The sequence below is a fragment of the Bos taurus genome, chromosome 13, assembly GCF_002263795.3.
Source record: "Bos taurus isolate L1 Dominette 01449 registration number 42190680 breed Hereford chromosome 13, ARS-UCD2.0, whole genome shotgun sequence".
In the NCBI taxonomy this organism is placed as follows: Eukaryota; Metazoa; Chordata; class Mammalia; order Artiodactyla; family Bovidae; genus Bos; species Bos taurus.
The window spans coordinates 42,772,762-42,793,448 of record NC_037340.1 but is presented as its reverse complement, the minus strand read 5'-3'; the positions used below and the strand labels follow the sequence as shown (position 1 = coordinate 42,793,448).

The 20,687-nt window shown below is 51.3% G+C and overlaps 1 protein-coding gene across 1 annotated transcript in view; it reads right to left on the bottom strand.

Annotated features, from left to right (window-relative positions):
- The window catches only part of PYGB (glycogen phosphorylase B), a 35,583-nt gene extending 17,640 nt beyond the window's left edge, over positions 1-17,943 (bottom strand). Inside the window, 5 exon segments of the mRNA NM_001035270.2 lie at positions 1,402-1,533; positions 3,483-3,586; positions 4,854-4,932; positions 7,214-7,315; positions 17,578-17,943. Coding sequence (NP_001030347.1) covers positions 1,402-1,533; positions 3,483-3,586; positions 4,854-4,932; positions 7,214-7,315; positions 17,578-17,820 — 660 coding nt within the window. The 5' untranslated portion in view covers positions 17,821-17,943.
- Between the last annotated feature and the right edge of the window lie 2,744 nt (positions 17,944-20,687).

Sequence of the window (20,687 nt, the reverse complement as noted above, 5' to 3'; positions counted from 1 at the left end):
CTCTCTTCCCACCTCGAACAACACCAACCGCTCTCCAGGCCTCCTTAAGCTCCTACCTTCCACACCAGTGTCCATGGTCACCTGGCCCTGGGCAGCCCCTCCTCCCGCATCCTTGGCCTCCGCCCTCCACACCTGCCCTCTCGTCCCTCAACTCTGCGTGGGCAACTTTGATTTCGAGACTCGCTTAGCCTCGCCCCGCACACAGCCGCTATTTCTGACCATGCTCCATGTCTGTGGGGGCTCCTTCTATGGCCTTGACCTTGAACTTCAGCAAACCAAAGCAGCCTGTGTGCTCCCTGCTCCCCATCCCCGTGTACCCGGAAGCATCAGAGTGCTCTAGCCAACAGAGGCGCCCCCACCTCGGGTCCTCGCTGCCCTCGGGCCCTCCTGTGGGGCTGCTCACACTCAGGTCCACTTCCGAGGGTGGCTTCAGGGTGTGAAGGCAGCTCCCAGAGCCACAAAGGACTGGGTGGGGGGCTATACCCCAGTCTCATCCTTCCCTTCCATCTCCCCACAACCCTGTCCCTGACCCTGGCCTCAACCAGCCCTGCGAAGCATCTGCAAACCACTCCGGCCCTCTCCACGGCCCAGCCCCATGGGAAGGCCCTCATCACATCCCACTGGGGTCTCCAGGCCTTTGTTCACTCGCACACACCTAGAAGACCAGACCCCTTCCCCACTTTTTAAAATTAAATACAACTTATTCTGGCATCTTGGGCTGCCGGCCTGCCTGGCCTGAGTCCCAGTTCAGACTTGAATCTGGACAGCCCACAAGAACAGCTGTGGCTCATGGGTTGCCCTATTTTTCCTCATCTGCCCAGATCACTGGACAGCAGACTCTTTCTTACTCACTGCAAACTATCCCCCCACCGCCGTCCCCTACAAAGCCCTCCTCTGACCCTCCCGCCATCTCTGAGCTGGGGGGACTCTGCGTGTGTGCCCGTCGGGGCCAGCACCGTGCTCCTCCAGCACCTGGTGTTCCTGCTCTGGTCCCCCTACCAGGGCCCAGCTGGGTGGGGATGCTCCATTCTGCGACATCTGCCCAAGGCTCCCTGCCCAGGGTACTGATGGCTCCAAATAATCAGTGAGCCGCACCGGGAGACCCTACTGAGAGCCAGGGCTACACAGTGAGTGAGCGCTGGACCCTGGGATGCAGAGCTGTTCTCACCACCCACCCCCCAGTACCCTGTCCCTCCAGGCACCAACCTGCTCACCACAAAACACCCTGAGACACAGCTCCTGTTTAACTACAGATGTAGCTTCATGGTTGGGGTCTGAACCGTCCCGACCAAGTGTGTGGGGAGTCAGCTCCCACAGGGAAGCCCCAAGGGAAGCCCCTGACATGAGGCAAGTTGAGGGTCCCTGTGCTCAGCCCCCCTCCCCAGGAAGCGCCTGTGGTACCTGCGTGTCCAGCCAGCGCACGCCTTCGGGGCTGTGCTCCACGCGCCCATAGAAGTGCACAGGCAGCATGTACTCCGGCCGCGCCTTCTCCCAGGGGTTCCCATATCGCAGCCAGTCATCGGCCTCCTCCACCTGAAGGGGCGGCAGGTGAGGGGGGCGCAGCATGTGAAGGGGGGCGGCAGGTGAGGGGGGCGGCAGCTGAGGGAGGCAGGTGAGGGGGGCGGCAGCTGAGGGGGGCAGGTGGGGGGGCGGCAGATGAGGGGGGCAGGTGAGGTGGCGGCAGGGGGGGCGGCAGATGAGGGGGCGGCAGGTGAGGAGGGGTGAGGGGGGGCGGCAGGTGAGGGGGGCAGCAGGTGAGGGGGGGCGGCAGCTGAGGGGGGCAGGTGAGGGGGGGCGGCAGGTGAGGGGGCGGCAGGTGAGGGGGATGGCGGGTGAGGGTGGCAGGTGGGGGGGTGGCAGGTAAAGGGAGGGCAGAGGTGAGGGGGGCAGCAGGTGAGGGGGGCATGGCAGGTGAGGGCAGGTGAGGGTGGGGGGGCAGCAGGTGAGGGCAGGGGGGTGGTAGGTGAGGGTGGGGGTAGTGAGGGGGGCAGCAGGTGAAGGGAGGGCGGAAGGTGAGGGGGGATGGCAGGTGAGGGGGACAGCAGGTGAGGGGGGGCATGGCAGGTGAGGGTGGGGGGGCGGCAGGTGAGGGGGGGGCAGCAGGTGAGGGCAGGGGGGTGGCAGGTGAGGGTGGGGGGGCGGCAGGTTGAGGGTGGGGGCGGTGGGGGGGGCGGCAGGTGAGAGGGGTGGTGGTCCTGGGCATCAATGGGCCCCGCCCCCGACCCACACCACCACGCCACCAGATGATGAGCCCCAGCATGGAAACACAACTGCAGTTGATTTACAAGGTAAAGATTCCCAATTCTGGTCAAGGCTCTCGATTTAAAAGTGAACGCTTTGAACTATTAGGGCTTCCCTGGTAGCTCAGCTGGTAAAGAATCAGCCTGCAATGCAGGAGACCCTGGTTCAATCCCTGGGTCGGGAAAGATCCACTGGAGAAGAGATAGGCTACCCACTCCAGTATTTTTGGGCTTCCCTTGTGGCTTAGCTGGTAAAGAATCTGCCCGCAATGCGGGAACCTGGGTTTGATCCCTGGGTTGGGAAGATCCCCTGGAGAAGAGAAAGGCTACCCACTCCACTATTCCGGCCTGGAGAATTCTATGGACTGTATAGTCCATGGGGTTGTAAAGAGTCGGACATGACTAAGCAATGTTCACTTTCACTTTTGGACTATTAAAAAAATTCATATAAAATGCAGAAAAACAGATCAAAATAAAAAGACATTAAGAATGCTTTGAATTCAGCAGTAAAAGGGAGAAGTCCTGAGGCGCACTGATGAACCTCGAGATGTCACTCGGAGTCCACACACCACTCCATCTACATGACGTGACCGGACAATCAGGGCACGAAAGAAAGACGGCTCTGGCTACACCACACGTCCAGGACAACCAAGTCACAGAGACAGAAAGGAGGCAAGTCCCAAGAAGGAGCATTTGGGCTGTGGTTTGGGGACAGTGTGTGGCTGAGGTTACTGCTTCCTGAGTCCCTCTCTCAGGACTCTACAGAAGACGAGCCCCTTCTGCCTGGGGCAGGCAGACACTCATCACAGAACTGGTCCTGCCTTTGACTTCCTGGTGGCAGGAAGGTGTTCCTTCCCTGTATGTCAGTGAGATTCCAACGTCAGAGCCTGGTCCCCTCTGCGGAGCAGGACCACGAGCTGTCTGCAGAAGCAGCATCTTCCCAAATACAAGAGGCCCAGCTGGGCTCTGGCCTGAGCCCGCCAGACGTCCTGTCGCCACACAGAAGCCATGTGCAATGAGAACACATGGGCGACAGGCCCTGCTGGCTGAGGGGATGGCACGCAGATCACGGAGCACCCGGGGCCCTCAGCACCGCCCACCCCCGTCCCCTCCGCTCTGCCAAGGGCTGGAACACAGCCTCCCTGGAGGAGCAGAAAGTCCAGAAGCAGACCTGACAACGCCTGGTGACTTTCTTGTGTGCCTGAGGGCCACAAGTGGGCAAAGGAAGAAAACCACACCCACCTGCCAGCCATTGACAATCTTCTGGTTGAAAATCCCAAACTCATAGCGGATCCCGTAGCCGTACGCCGCCAGGCCCAGGGTGGCCATCGAGTCAAGGAAGCAGGCTGGAAGTACAAACACAGGGACAGTCAGCAGATCCGAGGCCTCTGAGCCCAGGCCTGGACACCGAGGCAAGCAGACACCCCGTGTTGGGGGGAAGCCCCCAGGGTGGCAGGCAGTAGCTCCGTGGGGACCTGTTGGCCTCAGGTCTCGTGAAAAGGAAAGGCTGAGGCTGCTGGGCCACCGCTGAGGCTCTTTCGCCTAAGAGCCTATGGCCAAGACAGCATCAACATGGGGACTACTTGGGGGCGTGGGAAGGGGGACGAACACAAAGGACACGGCCAAACTCGGCCCATCTCCACACACCGTCCCCGCCCTCAAGTGGGGTGCACGGGGCCTTTCCCCGGATGCGGGGCAGACCCAGCCCAGGGTGAAGATCTGTGGGATGTTTCATCTGCCAGAAACATGCTGCACTTATAACGTCTGCAGAATTTAACTTGAATTTAATTTAATTTAATTTAATTTAACTTGAATTCTGAAAGCATAAACACACACACACGCACACAGCAATGTTAGGACATTTGCTCCCTTCACAGGAGGACGCCTCTCAGAAGGGGCAGGCGGGGCCATCGCATGGTACTATAAACTCTGAGGCCCCACACACTCCAGGGAGGCACAGAATCGATCCTCTCTGCTCCAGAAGCTCTGGGCCCAAGAGCCCAGCAGGACACAGCGTGATCCAGTTTCACTGGGGCTGCTGCTTCCGCTTCTGAGTTCTTAACCCAGCTCCTTCGCCCCATAAAGGCCGGCAAAAATAATTAAAACAGGCGGGGGAAAAAATACCCCAAACTAAAAAACACCAAACTGAGGCTGCTCTCCAATTGGGTGAGAAAGGAGCGACAGCTCCGAGAGGAAGAGCTCTGCCTCTTCGGGGCAGTCAGCTCACTGCAGTAAGGCAGGAGCAGGTGCTTTAAGTTGGGCTATGTTCGTAAATGCGTGTGATTCTATCCCTGTTCTCCTCCCAATCAGGAAGGTGGTAGGTATGTCGGAAATCTCTTTCTGCACCAGGTCCCAGGACTGGCAAATCTGGTCTCCATAATTATGAAGCGCCCCTTGTATGAAAGAGAATAGTATAAGTTGATTTTTTTCTTCCTACTGATGGCAAAGATTTCGACCTGGAGGATACACTGTCCCATCCACTCTGAGAGACAAATCTGCCCTGACAGGCCAGCGCTGGGAGCACGGCTGACCTTGGCCTCTCCATGTGCAAGTGAGCACACTGACCAAGTGCCATGTCAGGAAAGGCCTGTCCTGGACGGGGGCCGGGGTTACCTGCCAGCCTCCCCAAGCCTCCGTTCCCCAGGCCAGCGTCCTCTTCTATTTCCTCCAGTTCTTCCAAGTCCAGCCCCAACTGTGAACAGAAACAGAGGTAACATTTTAATAGTACTTCATATTTTCCCTCAAGTAATAGGTGGAAAGATATTTAAATCCTGTGAGCTTGTAGCAATCAGAGGTTAGAGGCTGCTTTCTTTTAGACTTGAGAACCCAACATTAAAATTTGGTGTTACGATGTGGGGAGAAGGGAATGCTCCTATCCTGCTGGTGGGAATATAAATTGGTACAGCCACTGGGAGAGTAGTATGGAGGTTTCTCAAAAAATTAAAAAGAGAACTACCATATGATCTTGCAATCCTACTCCTAGGCATATATCAGTCAGCAGAAAACTCTAACTGGAAAAGACATGTGCACCCCGATGTTTGTTGCAGCACCTTCACAACAGCCAAGACGTGGAAACAACAACCTAAATGTCCATGGAAAGATAAATGATAAAGAAGGTGTGGAATATTACTCACCCATAAAAAAGAACGAAATAGTGCCATTTGCAGCAACACGGATGCAACTAGAGATTATCATAGCAAACAAAATAAGCCAGACAAAGATAATTACTATGTGATATTACTTGTATGTGGAAACCAAAAAACAGTGCAAATAAACTTATTTATAAAATAGGAACTCTGGCCACTTGATGCAAAGAGCTGACTCACTGGAAAAGACCCTGATGCTGGGAAAGCCTGAAGGCAGGAGGAGAAAGGGGACGACAGAGGATGAGATGGTTGGATGGCATCACCAACTCAATGGACATGAGTTTGTGCAAACTCTGGGAGACAGTGAAGGATAGAGGAGTCTGGCAAGCTGTGCAGCTTGGCCAAAGAAAAAGAAAAGAGATATCTAGTGAAATATTTACACGTGAACTATTAAGACATTTGATATTGGCTCTTAAATAACTTGGGAGTGGTGGGGCTATACAGGAAATAAGACCAGCCATGACTTGGGCTTGAAGACTAAGGAGGCCAGGTGATGATGGTGTGTGAAGACATTCATCACAGCAGACAATTTCCATGTATGTTTTAACTTCCCTGTAATTTTAAGTGTGTCCTTGATGGCACACTCAGGAGAGAATGGCTTCTTATGAATTTCTAGTTTTTAGCAGAACCCGCTCTGGAACTGGAGCCTGGGGTGAGGCAGCAGTGGGATGTTTTTTTCTTTTTTTAAACATTTTTTAAAAAGTCTTTATTGAACATGTTACAATATTGCTTCTGTGTTATGGTTTTTTGGCCGTGAGGCATGTGGGCTCTTAGCTCCCGGTACCTCCTGTTTTGGAAGGTCAAGTGGTAACCTGTGGACCAGCATGGGAGTCTCGCATGTTTTATTTTCACACTGCACTTTAACTGCGGAGCCTGGGGAGGAGGCCGTCCAGCCCTGCACCATCGACAGTCCAGCTCACAGCCTCTGGTACCCACGTCCTGCCTGAAAGGCAGGCACTGCTAACATGTGCCTGAGATTCTCAAGTTCCGTCATCATGGAAACCTTCCCAACACAAGCTTAACTAAAAGCTAAACAGCAAGTGAAATAGCATTTTAGGGGGAAAAAATGTACAATGTTTAAAAAGACACATGCCTCTCTGTATTTGCTATTGCTTGTATTAGTCGTTCAGTCGCATCCCATTCTTTGCAACTCCATAGACTATAGCCCACCAGGCCCCTCTGTCCACAGAAGCTCTAATACTTTGGCCACCTGATGCAAAGAGTCAACTCATTGGAAAAGACCCTGATGCTGGGAAAGATTGAGGGCAGGAGGAAAAGGGGACGACAGAGGATGAGATGATTGGATGCCATCACCGACTCAATGAACGTGAGTTTGAGTGAGCTCCGGGAGTTGGTGATGGACACGGAAGCCTGGCGTGCTGCCGCCCGTGGAGTTGCAAAGAGTCGTTAATAACTCAGCGACTGAATGACAACAATTCCGAGTAGGAGAGAAGGGCAATTTTACAAGCAGGTGCAGGACAAGTGTCTTTAGGGTGGGAGAGGGGAGCTGGAGGTGGGCCACCAGCTTAATAAAGTAAAGAGAAATGAAACGATATCAGGATTTCTGCCACGTGGGGTGCGCATGTGACACGTAGTGGTCGAGAAGCTTTGAGCTTCGGCATCACAACCTGCCCCCATCCCTGCCATCCGGGCATTAGCTCCTATCCACTCCTCACTTTCTCTCCTTGAGAAGGCGCGTCACCCACCACCCATCCCCCCAACGCCCGAGCGGTCAGTCCCAGATGGCAGCACTCGCCTCCGCAGGGCTGAATTAAGGCTCGGTGCCCACAGGAGACCACCCCAGCAGCCCGGCCCCAAGGACCACACCTGATAGATGGCTTCATCACAGGCATTCTGGAGGCCCAGGTTCACCATCGTGTTCTGTAGGGTGCGGCCCATGTAGAATTCCAGGGACAGATAGTAGATGCGCTGAGGGAGCAAAAGGAGGCATCTGAAACAGCTGGTTCCGCCCCATGTACGTTCAGATCCCAGTGCAGAGCAGACCTTCTGAGAGGCTGCACTCAGCCAACACTGCGCTTACCCGTACCCCTAAAATGGGCTCCCTCCCTTCAGCCTTGGCCAACCTCGCCTTTCCAGGGGCTGCCCCCCAGGGAGGGTCCTTCAAAAGCAGACTCTGTGCACTGCCCTTCTGGAGTCCCCAAGGGGACAAAAAGGAACCCCCCTGTGAGGGCAGGGAGGTGGGGCAGGGCGGTGGTGGGGAATCGACCCCCAGGCCAGAAGGAGCCCTGTCGGCACTTGGCAGGGGTGAGCCAGCCCTGCAGGGTAAACAGCTCCTGACACCTGCACTGGGCACTCAGTGTCAACGGCACGGTCAACACAATGGGACAGACGGATGGACATGTCTGCCTATTTTCATCTGCTGCCTATTTGCTGGCTTTGGGGGACTAAGAGATAAACTTCTGTATAAAAGAAGAGACGACCACCAACACTCGCTGGGGATCATGCAGGATTCCAACGCTTCCCACACCTGGGGCTGTCTGCCCCCTGCAACCACCCAATGGGCCATGGAAGGCAGCGGCAGAGTCGAGATCCGGCCCACAGAGTCCTGCTCCTACACGGGACCTCCATGCTGCTTCCAGCCATCCAGAGTAAGGCCTTGGGGGGACTTCCCTGGTGGTCCAGTGGTTAAGGCTCCACGCTCCCAATGCAGGGGGCCTGGGTTTGATCCCTGGTGGGAACCAGACCTGACAGGCCACAACTAAAGATCCTGAATGCCACCACTAAGACCCAGTGGAGCCAAATAAAGAAATGTATTTTTAAAAAATATAATTTAAGAAAACTTTCCATACATATCAAATCTACAAATCGAAAGAACATGTATGCATACAAAAAAAAAAGTACAGATTTCAGTCTCAGATAGCCTTTCTTCCACATTTTTTTTATCATATGAATGCCTGGCTTCAAAATTCCCATCCCTGTTTCAGTGTCGTTTAAGTCACAGACTCATCACAGTGTTACAAGCTTCTCTCCACCCACCACAGCTGTCACTGCTGCACACGGCCCATTGCCTCTTCCTGACCTTTCATCGTCCTGGATGGTATTTACCCTACACTTGAGCTGATTTATTAGTTTATGGGGTTCCCACGGGGCTTGGTAACCAACAGGCAAACACACCGAGATGACAGTGCCTAGCTGTCTGAGCGAGTGAACATCTTGTGAACATTCCCTTCTCCCAGGCACACACAAGGGGCATTTTCCCCCACCGGCCTCCTTCTGGGGTTCTCCCGAGAGGTTTTATAAGTTGGCAGGTCAGGGATATGGTTGAGATGTTTTCTTTTTGCCTGCAACTATTCATACAAATATGTATTTTAAAAGTTGTAGTTTGATCTTTCCAACGTTTAACTAGCACCAGGAAAATAGCTTGATTATCTCTTTTCCTAAGAGATGGGTGCTGAGGCATAAAATGTTGTAATCAGCCTTAAAATCTTTGACTCTCTTTCACTTTCCTCCCAAGTTGAACACGGGTGTCCAGGGTTCAGCAGTGTACTTAGTTCTGCACAGAGGCCCGGGAGAGTCTCCTGTGGCTCCCTGCACAAGACGACAGCAGGGACAGCCATGGCACTGGGGACCCCCAAGCACTGTCCCTACTCAGAAGGGACGGAGCAGGGTCAGCCCTGTGCCAGGCACCTCTGTAGGCCCCGCCTGGCCAGAGCTCTGGTCTCAGGGTCTGTGCCTTGTTTTCTGCTGCTGTTTTTGCCTGTGTGGGGAGTACTTTTATAACTTCACCACACATGTTGATTTTGCTTTCCCCAGTTTCCTTAAGATACTTTGGTGTGAAGCCATCAAAACTGAAAGTTCTTGAGAAGCTGGCCGATGACATTTGAATGATACAGACTGGGTCCCATCCTGGCTCCTTCCCGGCAGATGGGGTGACCTGGTCCCTTTATGTCCCTGAGAGCACCATGTCCACCCTGGACTCAGCAATGCTGGGCCCCTCACCAGGCCAGATTTTTGGGGAGGGGTGTGGAACCTGTAGAACAGGGTGGTAATTCTGGAAAATACAAACAAAAACAGCTGAGGGCACAGGCATGGTCCAAGAAAAAGCCTGGGGGCTCACCTGCAAAGGGCCAATACTTGCTGGCCCCAAACTCTGCTGCTGTGGGCCCACAGCCCGCCAGGCCCAGCCCAGTGTCCCGGCACCATCTTTGTAACTCTGGACAGGGCCTCCCAGCTCAGGGGTTCTGACTGAGGACCAGATACTCATCTCCTGGAGCCTGAGAACAGCAGGGCCCCCTTAACCTTGCCACACACCTCTAGGGGGCCATCTCCAGGGCTGAACTAGGTCACTGAACCTTTTGGCTGGGTTCCTTCTTTGCAATATGGCTGTAACAAGTGTTATATGGCCTAGAGGCAGCCTTGATTTTTTTTCTCAATTGAGTTTATTTATTACATGCAGAGCCCACCCCAACAGATAACATCACAGAAAACCATCAACAAAGCTCTTTGACAAAAACAGATGAAAACATGATCAATGAAAATATTATACAGCATATTAATCTCCTAAAGAGTCTTAGAGGGCTTCCCTGGTGGCTCAGATGGTAAAGTATCTGCCTGCAATGCGGGAAACCTAGGTTCGATCCCTGGGTTGGGAAGAGCCCCTGGAGAAGGAAATGGCAATCCACTCCAGTACTCTCGCCTGGAGAATCCCATGGATGGAGTAGCCTGGTAGGCTACAGTCCATGGGGTTGCAAAGAGTCAGACACGACGGAGCGACTTCACAAAGAGTCTCAGGAGTTAATGAACTCTATGAACATGGAGTTTAATATAAATAGATACAGCCTCATTTGTCAATCTCTCTATAGAACTGAGATTAATAATAATAGAACTGGGCTTTCTGAGATCTCCATTTACTCTCCCTCTCCTAAAAGTGTGTTTAGAGCCCTTGTTTAACAGCAAGGTCTGAACGCTCTGCAGGAAGAGGAAACAAAGAACTTTCTCAACACTCAGGGCAATGAAGCTGAGTGCAGACTGGGGCAATCCACTTCCCCGCCACCAAGAACCGGATTCTATCTGTGCCAGGAACATGCAGCCACACAGTCTCCTGTCATCTTAACTCACCAGCTGCCCTCCCAGCACAGAGAGGCTCCTGCCAGACAGAACTGGCCCTGACATGACACAGGGACACTGATCACTGACCCAATACAGAGGTCAGCTCTGGTGGGCCCCCCCAGCCTCTCCAAAGCCACGGAGGCCCCCTCGTGTCTGTTATCCCACTGCGAGACGAGAGCTGCTATGGAGGGGGGATGGCCCCCACTGGCCAGAGAGCTGAGGCTCACTCCTGTCCTAAGCACGTCTCCACGTCCATGCCACTGCGTCCAAGGGGCTTTTTGGAGAAAATGGCTTTCTATATAAAACCACAACTCTGCTCACATGAAGAGGAAGGGTGGTATCTACCACACGTCTTAGGGCCTAACCTACAAAGTCACACTCAGCATGTTCCTTTGGAGTCAAATCCCAAGGAATCTTGGTTTCCCCTAATTGGCAGGCTGTATCTCAATGAAGACCACAAACTTCTTTTTTTTTTTTTTTTACTTTAGGTACTATTACCTAGGATTAGAACGCAGGTATGTTTGTTCAAAGTAAATCTGCGAAATGTAAAATAGGATAAAATTACAGGATTTGAGAACCTGCAGGGATCTTAGAGATCATTTAGTTTTGCAGGGAACAGATTCACTTTGCGCTCCATGACGTCAATTTTATAGTCCTGAGCCGTCTACCTCACATGCTGCTAAGCCCTACCTATGAAGTGTCCTCTTGACCCATCCCAGAGCCAGACAGTCATGGAGGCCTCCTTGTCACTGACTGATAGCCAGAGCCTGATCAATTTATATTAAGTGATCTGGACCATGTCAAGCTCCACCTGTGACTCAGTGTTATGACTCAGTGCTGTGCACAGAGCTGTGCGTGCCTGCTAAGTCGCTTCAGTCGTGTCCGACTCTTTGCGACCCTATGGCTCCTCTGTCCATAAGATTCTCCAGGCATGAATACTGGAGTGGGTTGAAATGCCCTCCTCCAGGGAATCTTCCTGACCCAGGAATCAAACCCATGTCTCTTATGTCTCCTGCACTAGCAGGCAGGTTCTTTACCACTAGCGACACCTGGGAAGCCCGGTAAACAGAGCTACTTTCACCTTGAAGTGATGTTTCAAGGCTGAGAAAAGACACTCAGCTAAAACTGAAATTATATGTAATTCCCATTCCAGAAGATCTAGCGAAACCTTTCTGTCATCCAATCACCTTTCTAAATTTCTGTATTCATTTCTCCTGCCCTTTCGCCATATTCTAAGAACCCCCTTCTCTACAAGGTAGAAAAAGCTAACCATCTATTGCCTGCTATTTACCTGCTTCGTGTCTTAAAATGTATGGGATTCCATATGGGCTAGAGCCTGCTCTGCTTAATGAGGGGGTGGGGGTAGGGTGGGGAAGGAGGTACATCTGAAAAGATGTATAAAGTCCTCTCAGTCTTCTTACTTGTATTTCTTATCAGTGGGACAACCAACAAAGCCAAGTAAGATCTTCAGGTGACAACACTGTGATGGTGTGAACACCCCAAGTTTTTTCTAAGTGCTCTGCTAGTATAAGGGAGTCTCCCTGGTTTTTTTCCAATCACATATTTGAGTTTGTAGAGGGAAAGTGTTGGTTATCAAGTCTAAAACTTACTTTCAAATGGTTCACAGAAAAAAAAATTGTATTTATAAAGAGAGAAGGATATAACAAACAAGTTAAAAATGGGGAATTCGGATAAAGAACATATGGGAATTCTTACATCATTCTTGCAACTTTTGAAAGTCTGGAATCATGCAAAATAAACATTTAAAAAATCATCAAGGATTTCTCTGGCTGTCCAGTGATGAAGACTCTGCCTTCCCAATGTAGGGCACAAATGTTTGATCCCTGGTGGGGGGGGACTAACATCCCATATGTCATGTGATGCAGACAAAAAATAAAATTTAAAAAATCATCTACAAAGGGCTGGGATACAGAAGTGAGATGGGTTACAAAATTTCATAAAGATACAAAGGGCCTGCCATCTACAGCAGCTTGGATAAGTCAGGGCTCCTCAGAGAAAGAGAATCTCCAGGACATACACACAGATTTATTTAAGGAGCTGGGTCACGTAATCACAGAGGTTCAAGACCAAAATCTGGAGAGGTGAGGCATGGAGGAGTGGCATCTGGACTCCAAATGGGGTGTCCGTCTTTGCTCTGTTCAGGCCTTCAACTGAATAGAGGCCCACCTACGTTACAGAAGACACTACTTTCCTCAAAATCCACTGACTAAACATTACTCTCATGTTTAGTCAGAAAACACCTTCAAACAAACATCCACATTAATATCGGACCAAATATCTGGGCTCCATAGCCCAGCCAAGCTGACACAGAAAATGAACCATCACAGCCTAAAGGAGCAGAGGTTAGGCTGTCTTCTATGAGAAACTGGCACACACGCAGAGTTTCCCCATCTCATAGACAGTGGCTTCACCCAACCTTCCACTCGGCAAGCTGTCAGGGTAATCAGCAACACGAACCAGCTGCCCCTCCCCAGCTTCTGGCCACAGAAAGTAATTCTGAGCTCTCTGCTATCAGGGAGGCTTGTCCACGGGATACAAGATCAAGTTCACACAGATGAGTGCAAACACATCAGAACACCACAGCCACAACCAGAACCACAGAGTGCAAACACAGCAAACACGTCAGAACCGCTGCCTGGGTCAAAAAGATCCCGGTGCTGGTCCCACTCCTGCCTTATTAGAACAGAAGTTCAGAAGTGGGGGTTGTGGGCAGCCAAGGGTATAAAACACTGCTCCAGATTATCTTCCTTCAATACCAAATCCAGTAAAACCATAAGACTGACTGTATTATTTATGATTATCTTACTAGAAATATTTAAGATAGGAGCTTGGGCCCAGTGGTAGAGCTTCTTTTCTTAGTCTACCATGATGGTTCTGCCAAGAGCTCATGGAGAAGAGCCATGGTAAACTGACCAGTCCATCCACTGCAGGGGTGCCATCGGGCCAGCTGTCCACCTTGTACAACGTCTGCTCTAGAGATCCACGGAAGCAATCTCTCACCTGCCATTCTAGAATCTCTAGTAGAGACTGAGGACTCCCATAACTGCACATGACCTGCCATGTGCTCTGTTGCCAGAACTTAGGTTGGCATTTTGTGTCCTGACTTTACACCTAAACTTAATCCACTTTCCTACCCTTACTGTCTTTTGCCCCAACTTTCTCTTTGAGGTTTTCTATGAAGTTGAGCCTTTTGTATTGATTGTATCTTTAAAAAAAAAAATTATTTACTTGTTATTCTTGGCTGTGCTGGGTCTTTTTTGTTGTGGTGCTCGGGCTTCTCATTGCAGAGCACATTGCTCTGCGCATTGCAGAGGTTCTCACTGCTTCTCTTGTAGAGCACAGGCTTTAGGGGCCTTGGGCTTCAGCAGTTGCTGCACACGAGCTCAGCAGCTGTGGTACATGGGCTTAGCTGCTCAGAGGCATGTGAAATCTTCCTAGACCAGGGATCAAATCTGTGTCCCTTGCACTGGCAGGCAAATTCTTAACCACTGGACTGCCAGGGAAGCCCATGTCATGTCTTCCTCAAGCATTCTCAAATTCTTTTTGGACTGAATGTCGATGTAAAATGGAAACATTTTACCAGCAAACACAAAACTATGATGTTTTAGAAAGGAAAGGGACTCAGAAATGGATTACCTAGCTTGACCTTCCTCATTTTAAAGATGAAAAAAACTAAGAAAGAAATCTACCCCAGCCCAAGGTGGAACAATCTGAGTGGTAAAGCCAGGTCTTGAGGGGCTTGGATCTGTGTGAGCCATCCCTTACCACCCAGCTCCTCTCCGTTCTCGAGTCTGGAGTGGAGTCCTGACCTCCCCATCTCCTCAGTCTCCTGGAGCCGCTTTAGAATTAAGCGCTGAGTCCTGCCAAGTGCAGACCTCTTAATTTTAGCCAGATATTTTGACTTGCTGCCTTGCCAGGCAGCTTACTTGAAAACTCTTCCTCTGAGCACTGAGCTTCAATTGTTTCTACTATTACCAAAAATAGAATGCTTTAAAGAGTTACGAAACAATAGGTGCAGCATGGCACTGCACTATTTTGTGTAATAAAAACAAGTGTCTCTACCTGCCCAGAAAAAGAGATGCGGAACACAAGACGTCTGTAGCATTTACATTGTTATCACTAGGTGGCGAGATTACAGTTAATGTATCCTTTTGGCTTATCTGTGTTTTCAAATTTTTGTCTCCAATAACCACAAGGACCTGGATAACTGTTTTTAAGTAAATAAAAATATTAAATAAAAGCAGTCTGATTATTGTTTAGATCGTCAGGCTGCCAAAGTCTGAAGTAATGGTACAGATCTTTGAGGCCGTGCTTAGGGTGGGGGTGTGGCTCTGCAGGATTATTTCTGGGAGCCCTCACACCTTCCCTCATGCTCTGATCCTCCCAGCATCAGAGGTGTAGCAGTGACAAGCTACATCTCTGCCTGCACACTCAAGGGCATTTCCCTGCAGCTGAACCAGAAAGTACCACAGCACCGTAGGGACCCGTTAAGAGTCTTTATTCTATGTTTAGATCCGTAAAAGACTGGTGATGGGCTCAGGGACTGCAGAAATAACCTTTCCTGAACACGATTAAATTCCTCTAACAAAACAGGGTTTCTTGTCCTCTCCAACAGGGCTCCCTAACCTCCGAGGTCTAATGCCTGAGGGTCTGAGGTGGAGCTAATGTAATAATAATAGAAACAAAGTGCACAAATGTAATGTGCTTGAATCATCCAGAAACCATCCCCTCCCACCCCACCAGGGGCGGTGGAGAAACTGTCTTCCATGAAACCAGACCCTGGTCCCTAAAAGGTTGGTGACCCCTGCTTTACAAGCAAACATGTAACTTTTGCAGGAAAAGGAAATGATGAGCCTATTTTCAACATGGATCAGACAGACCGAAGCAGTTAAATTCAAAGTTTCCACTTTCAAAGGACCTTCCTATCCAGGAGAGGCAAACAACCTTCCATTTACAGGCTGTGTGGTTTCCTTAAAAGAGGAATGTTTATGCCTATGGCCACCCTAGCCATCAGTGAGGATCAGCAAACCTGTTTTGTTAGAGGAATTTAATCCTGTTCAGGAAAGGTTATTTCCGCAATCCCTGAGCCCATCATCAGTCTTTTTCGGATCTAAACATAGAATAAAGACTCTAAGGGGTCCCTTGGGTGCTGTGGTACATTCTGGTTCAGCTGCAGGGAAATGCCCTTGAGTGTGCAGGCAGAAATGTAGCTTGTCACCTGCTGTATGAATAACAATGATATTTCAAAGTGGAGCTCTGCCACCAGCAGGGAATTCTGGGGGAGCCCTGCCTCTTGGCCAGCTTCCTTGGCAAAGTCGACCCAAGCCCTTGTTGAAATAACCTGTTTTAGCCATTTGGTGTGACTTCACTGTCTTGCATACTAAACACCAAGAGGCTGGTTAGTATTCTAACAAATCTGTCTTTTATACCACTACTCTTTTAGAAAAAGGAGTGCCCCAGAAAAAGCTTGGAAAAGCAACCGATCTCAGACTTAGCAATTATAAACATTTCTTAACACCCTACAAAAACACTATCAACAAAGCAGCTGCCCAGTGCCCAGGTGTCTACTGCAAATCAAACTTTGCAAACTGGTGTCAGGTCTACAGCTGTGTCTTTCCCTCATCAGTTTTCACTCTACATTAGTATAAAACAAAGGGGACAATGCTCCATGGTTGAGAAGCAAGAAACAAAACCAAAAAAACAAACAAAACTGGCAGCAGGGGCCTGGCCAAGCCTATGACATATGCATCAGACTGAAAACTATCAATGATACTGAGGAATCATATTTACTCGGCAAGTTGTTGAAAAACTACAAGTGTTACAAATGTTGATGAATGAAACAGAAGAGCCACAAAACTGTACACTCAACATGCTTTGAAAGGTGTGCATGTATATTCAAGAACAGGAGAGGATGCAGAAAGACATACACCTGGATTCTTAACACAGTTAGTAATGGACGTGATGAACAAGTTCTCTCTTGTGCACCTTGTACTCATCTACCATAAACCTATGCTTGTATAAAATGTAAAAAGAATCAACAGTTCCTTACTGTCTGCCAACCTTCAGCTAAGAGAAGTTCTCCAGAGCAGGTGTGCGCTCCTAGAAGGCAGGGCCCATCCCTGAGGGCCTCAGTCTCAGAGGCTTCCCGGTGACCCAGCTCCACCACCGGACAGCAGGCCCCCCGCTCGGCTTCAGGCACTCAGCGTGTGGTGTGCAGGTGTAGATGAAGCTGTGTGCAGGGCCGCCTCACCCGGGTGTGTGTGTGTGTGTGTGTGCGCACGCGCGCGCCTGTGTGCAGGGCCACCTCACCCGTGTATGTGTGTGTGCAGGGCCACCTCACCCATGGGTGTGTGTGTGTGTGTGTGTGTGTGCAGGACTGCCTCACCTGGGTGTGTGTGTGTGTGCAGGGCCGCCTCACCCGGGTGTACGTGTGTGTGCAGGGCCGCCTCACCCGGGTGTGCGTGTGTGTGCAGGGCCGCCTCACCTGTGCGTGTGTGTGTGTGTGTGTGTCTTCACCCCAGCGGTCTTCTCACCAGAGATCTCTCCTCACCCAGGGGTCCCCTCTTACCCAGGGCAAGGGGTGGGGGCGGTCTCCCCCCATCTCAAGGGTGGTCCGTCCCTCCTCACTGGGGTCTCTCCTCACCCGGGGTGGGAGCGGTCTCTTCTCCCCAGAGGTCCTTCTCCACCCTGAGTCTCTCACCATCCCAGGGATCTCTCCTTACCCAGGGGTCTCTCCTCACCTGGGGGTGCGGGGTTTCTCCCCATCTCAGGGGGGGTTCCCTCCTCACCTGGGGGTCTCTCCCCACCCCGGAGGTCCCTCCCCACCGAGGTCTCTCTCCACCCGGGACAGACATAAAGACAGAGATTCGCTCAGTCATGCCCGACTCTCTGCGACCCCGCGTACCCCAGCCCGCCAGGCTCGTGTGTCCATGGGATTCTCCAGGCAGGAACACTGGACTGGGCTGCCGTGCCCTCCTCCAGAAGGTCTTCCCCACCCGGTGACCGAGCCCGCATCTCCCGCATTGCAGGCGGACGCTTCCCTGTCCGAGCCACCGGGCAGCCGTCTTCCCCCGGGCGCCCTCTTCCCCGGCGCGCCTCACCTTGGGGTCCCGCTCGTAGTAGCGCTGCTGCGTGCGAATCCAGCGGCCCACCAGGTGGTCCCGCACGGTGTGCGCCAGCGCCAGGTAGTAGTCGCGGCGCGTGGCGACATTGCGGTCCTTGACGAGCGTGAAGTGCAGGTGCCGGTTGAAGCTCTTCCGCACCTCTGCCACGTCGCCCAGCCCCGCCAGCCCGCGCACGCTGATCTGCTTCCGCCTCTCGCCGTCGGTCAGCGGCTTTGCCATCGCGCCGGCCGCCCGGAGGACGAGGACGAGGAGGACGACGAGCAGGAGGAGGACGAGGCGAGCCGCTGGGACACACCCGCGCTAGGGATGCTGCGGCTTCACTAGCTGCCAGGCCGCGCCTGCGCAGTGCGCCGCGGCGGCAAGGAGAGGAGGGGCCGCGGGCGCGACTGCGCGCCGCGCCAGGGCCGCGGGCAGGGCGGGGCCTGCTGGAGGGGCCGGGCCGCCGGAGGGGCGGGGCCTGATGGAGGGCGGGGCCGCAGAAGGGGCGGAGTACCTACGCCTGAGTGAGGGAGTACTGTTGAGTTTTTCCACGCGCAAAGCTGAGGGTGAGGTCCTGGGCTTGCGGCCCATTCCTCCCAGCATCTCTCTCCTGTCCACGCCCCCGAGACGGCGTCTCCTCCTGCTCCTTACCGTCTCCAAAGCCTCTCAGCTAGTTCCTACTTGAAGGTCCTGGGCTGGGACCCCCTCACTCACTCTCTGCTGCTGTGCCCCAGGGCCATCTTCCGGTCCCTGGCTTCAGTCTTGCTCCCGCAGCTCCTCCTCGATCCTATCTTAGCCTCTGTGATTTCTGCATCAACGGGGGTGGAACGTGAAAAAACTGGTAGCATTCACTAAAGCTAAACAAACACCTACCTCTGACCCAGCAATACTACTCCAAAGAAAATACCCAACAGAAATGAATGCTTAAGCTGACCAAAAGGCATGTACAGAAATGCCCGTAACATTAAAATATTCGAAACAGTCCCAAACTGGAAACTACGCAAATGCCCACCAGTGCTGGGCTGCTAAATAAACTGTGGCATATTCCCACGGTTGCATAGCCCAGAGCCATGAACACGATGGCCCACATCCAACAGCATAGAGGAACAATGCTGCGTGAGAGAAGGCAGCACTTCAGGACTCCACTCACATGAGGGTGTAGGACTGGCCAGTCTCTAGGCCTGCAGATCTAAGGCTGGTGCTGAGCCTTAGGGGTGGACACAGCTGGGTGAGGGGTGTCTCCATGGCCTCTGGAAAGCTCTTGATCGCACGTGGTGTGCGATCTCATTACGGCACACATAGGAGTCACCCGGTGTGGGTGTAGTGGTGTAGTCCTGGGGCAGGGCCAGGGCGGGGGTCACGTATGCAGCCCAGGGCCTTCCACCATCTTTCTCTTCACCTCATCCTGTTTCCTCGCCCTCCCTGCACACCCAACAGGGCTCCAGATCCTTCTCTAGGCCAGTGCCTTCCTTCCTGCCTGTTCCCAAATCAGGTGCCGATACATCAGGCCTGGTGGACGCACCTTCTCTCCCGAGCTCTCGAGGACTCTCTCTCTCTAGAGCTGGTCCTCCAAAAGGAAGTCTGGTACCTCTAGCCATTTGTTCCCAGTGTTTCTAGTCTCTTTATACTGAAAGAGAAACTCCCCAGGTCAGTAGGTGCCCAATATGCTACTGGAGATCAGTGGAGAAATAATTCCAGAAAGAATGAAGGGATGGAGCCAAAGCAAAAACAATACCCAACTGTGGATGTAACTGGTGATAGAAGCAAGGTCCAATGCTGTAAAGAACAATATTGCATAGGAACCTGGAATGTCAGGTCCATGAATCAAGGCAAATTGGAAGTGGTCAAACAAGAGATGGCAAGAGTGAATGTCGACATTCTAGGAATCAGCGAACTGAAACGGACTGGAATGGGTGAATTTAACTCAGATGACCATTATATCTACTACTGTGGGCAGGAATCCCTCAGAAGAAATGGAGTGGCCATCATGGTCAACAAAAGAGTCCAAAATGCAGTACTTGGATGCAATCTCAAAAACGACAGAATGATCTCTGTTCGTTTCCAAGGCAAACCATTCAATATCGCAGTAATCCAAGTCTATGCCCCAACCAGTAACGCTGAAGAAGCTGAAGTTGAACGGTTCTATGAAGACCTACAAGACCTGTTAGAACTAACACCCAAAAAAGATGTCCTTTTCATTATAGGGGACTGGAATGCAAACGTAGGAAGTCAAGAAACACCTGGAGTAACATGCAAATTTGGCCTTGGAATACGGAGTGAAGCAGGGCAAAGACTGATAGAGTTTTGCCAAGAAAATGCACTGGTCATAACAAACACCGTCTTCCAACAACACGAGAGAAGACTCTATACGTGGACATCACCAGATGGTCAACACCGAAATCAGATTGATTATATATTCTTTGCAGCCAAAGATGGAGAAGCTCTATACAGTCAGCAAAAACAAGAGCAGGAGCTGACTGTGACTCAGACCATGAACTCCTTATTGCCAAATTCAGACTTAAATTGAAGAAAGTAGGGAAAACCACTGGACCATTCAGGTATGACCTAAACCAAATCTCTTATGATTGTACAGTGGAAGTGAGAAATAGATTTAAGGGCCTAGATCTGATAGATAGAGTGCCTGATGAAGTATGGAATGAGGTTCGTGACATTGTACAGGAAACGGGGATCAAGACCATCCCTGTGGAAAAGAAATGCAAAAAAGCAAAATGGCTGTCTGGGGAGGCCTTACAAATAGCTGTGAAAAGAAGAGAAGTGAAAAGCAAAGGAGAAAAGGAAAGATATAAACATCTGAATTCAGAGTTCCAAAGAATAGCAAGAGGAGATAAGAAAGCCTTCTTCAGCGATCAATGCAAAGAAATAGAGGAAAACAACAGAATGGGAAAGACTAGATATCTCTTCAAGAAAATCAAAGATACCAAAGGAACATTTCATGCAAAGATGGGCTCGATAAAGGACAGAAATGGTATAGACCTAACGGAAGCAGAAGATATTAAGAAGAGATGGCAAGAATACACAGAAGAACTGTACAAAAAAGATCTTCACGACCCAGATAATCACGATGGTGTGATCACTGACCTAGAGCC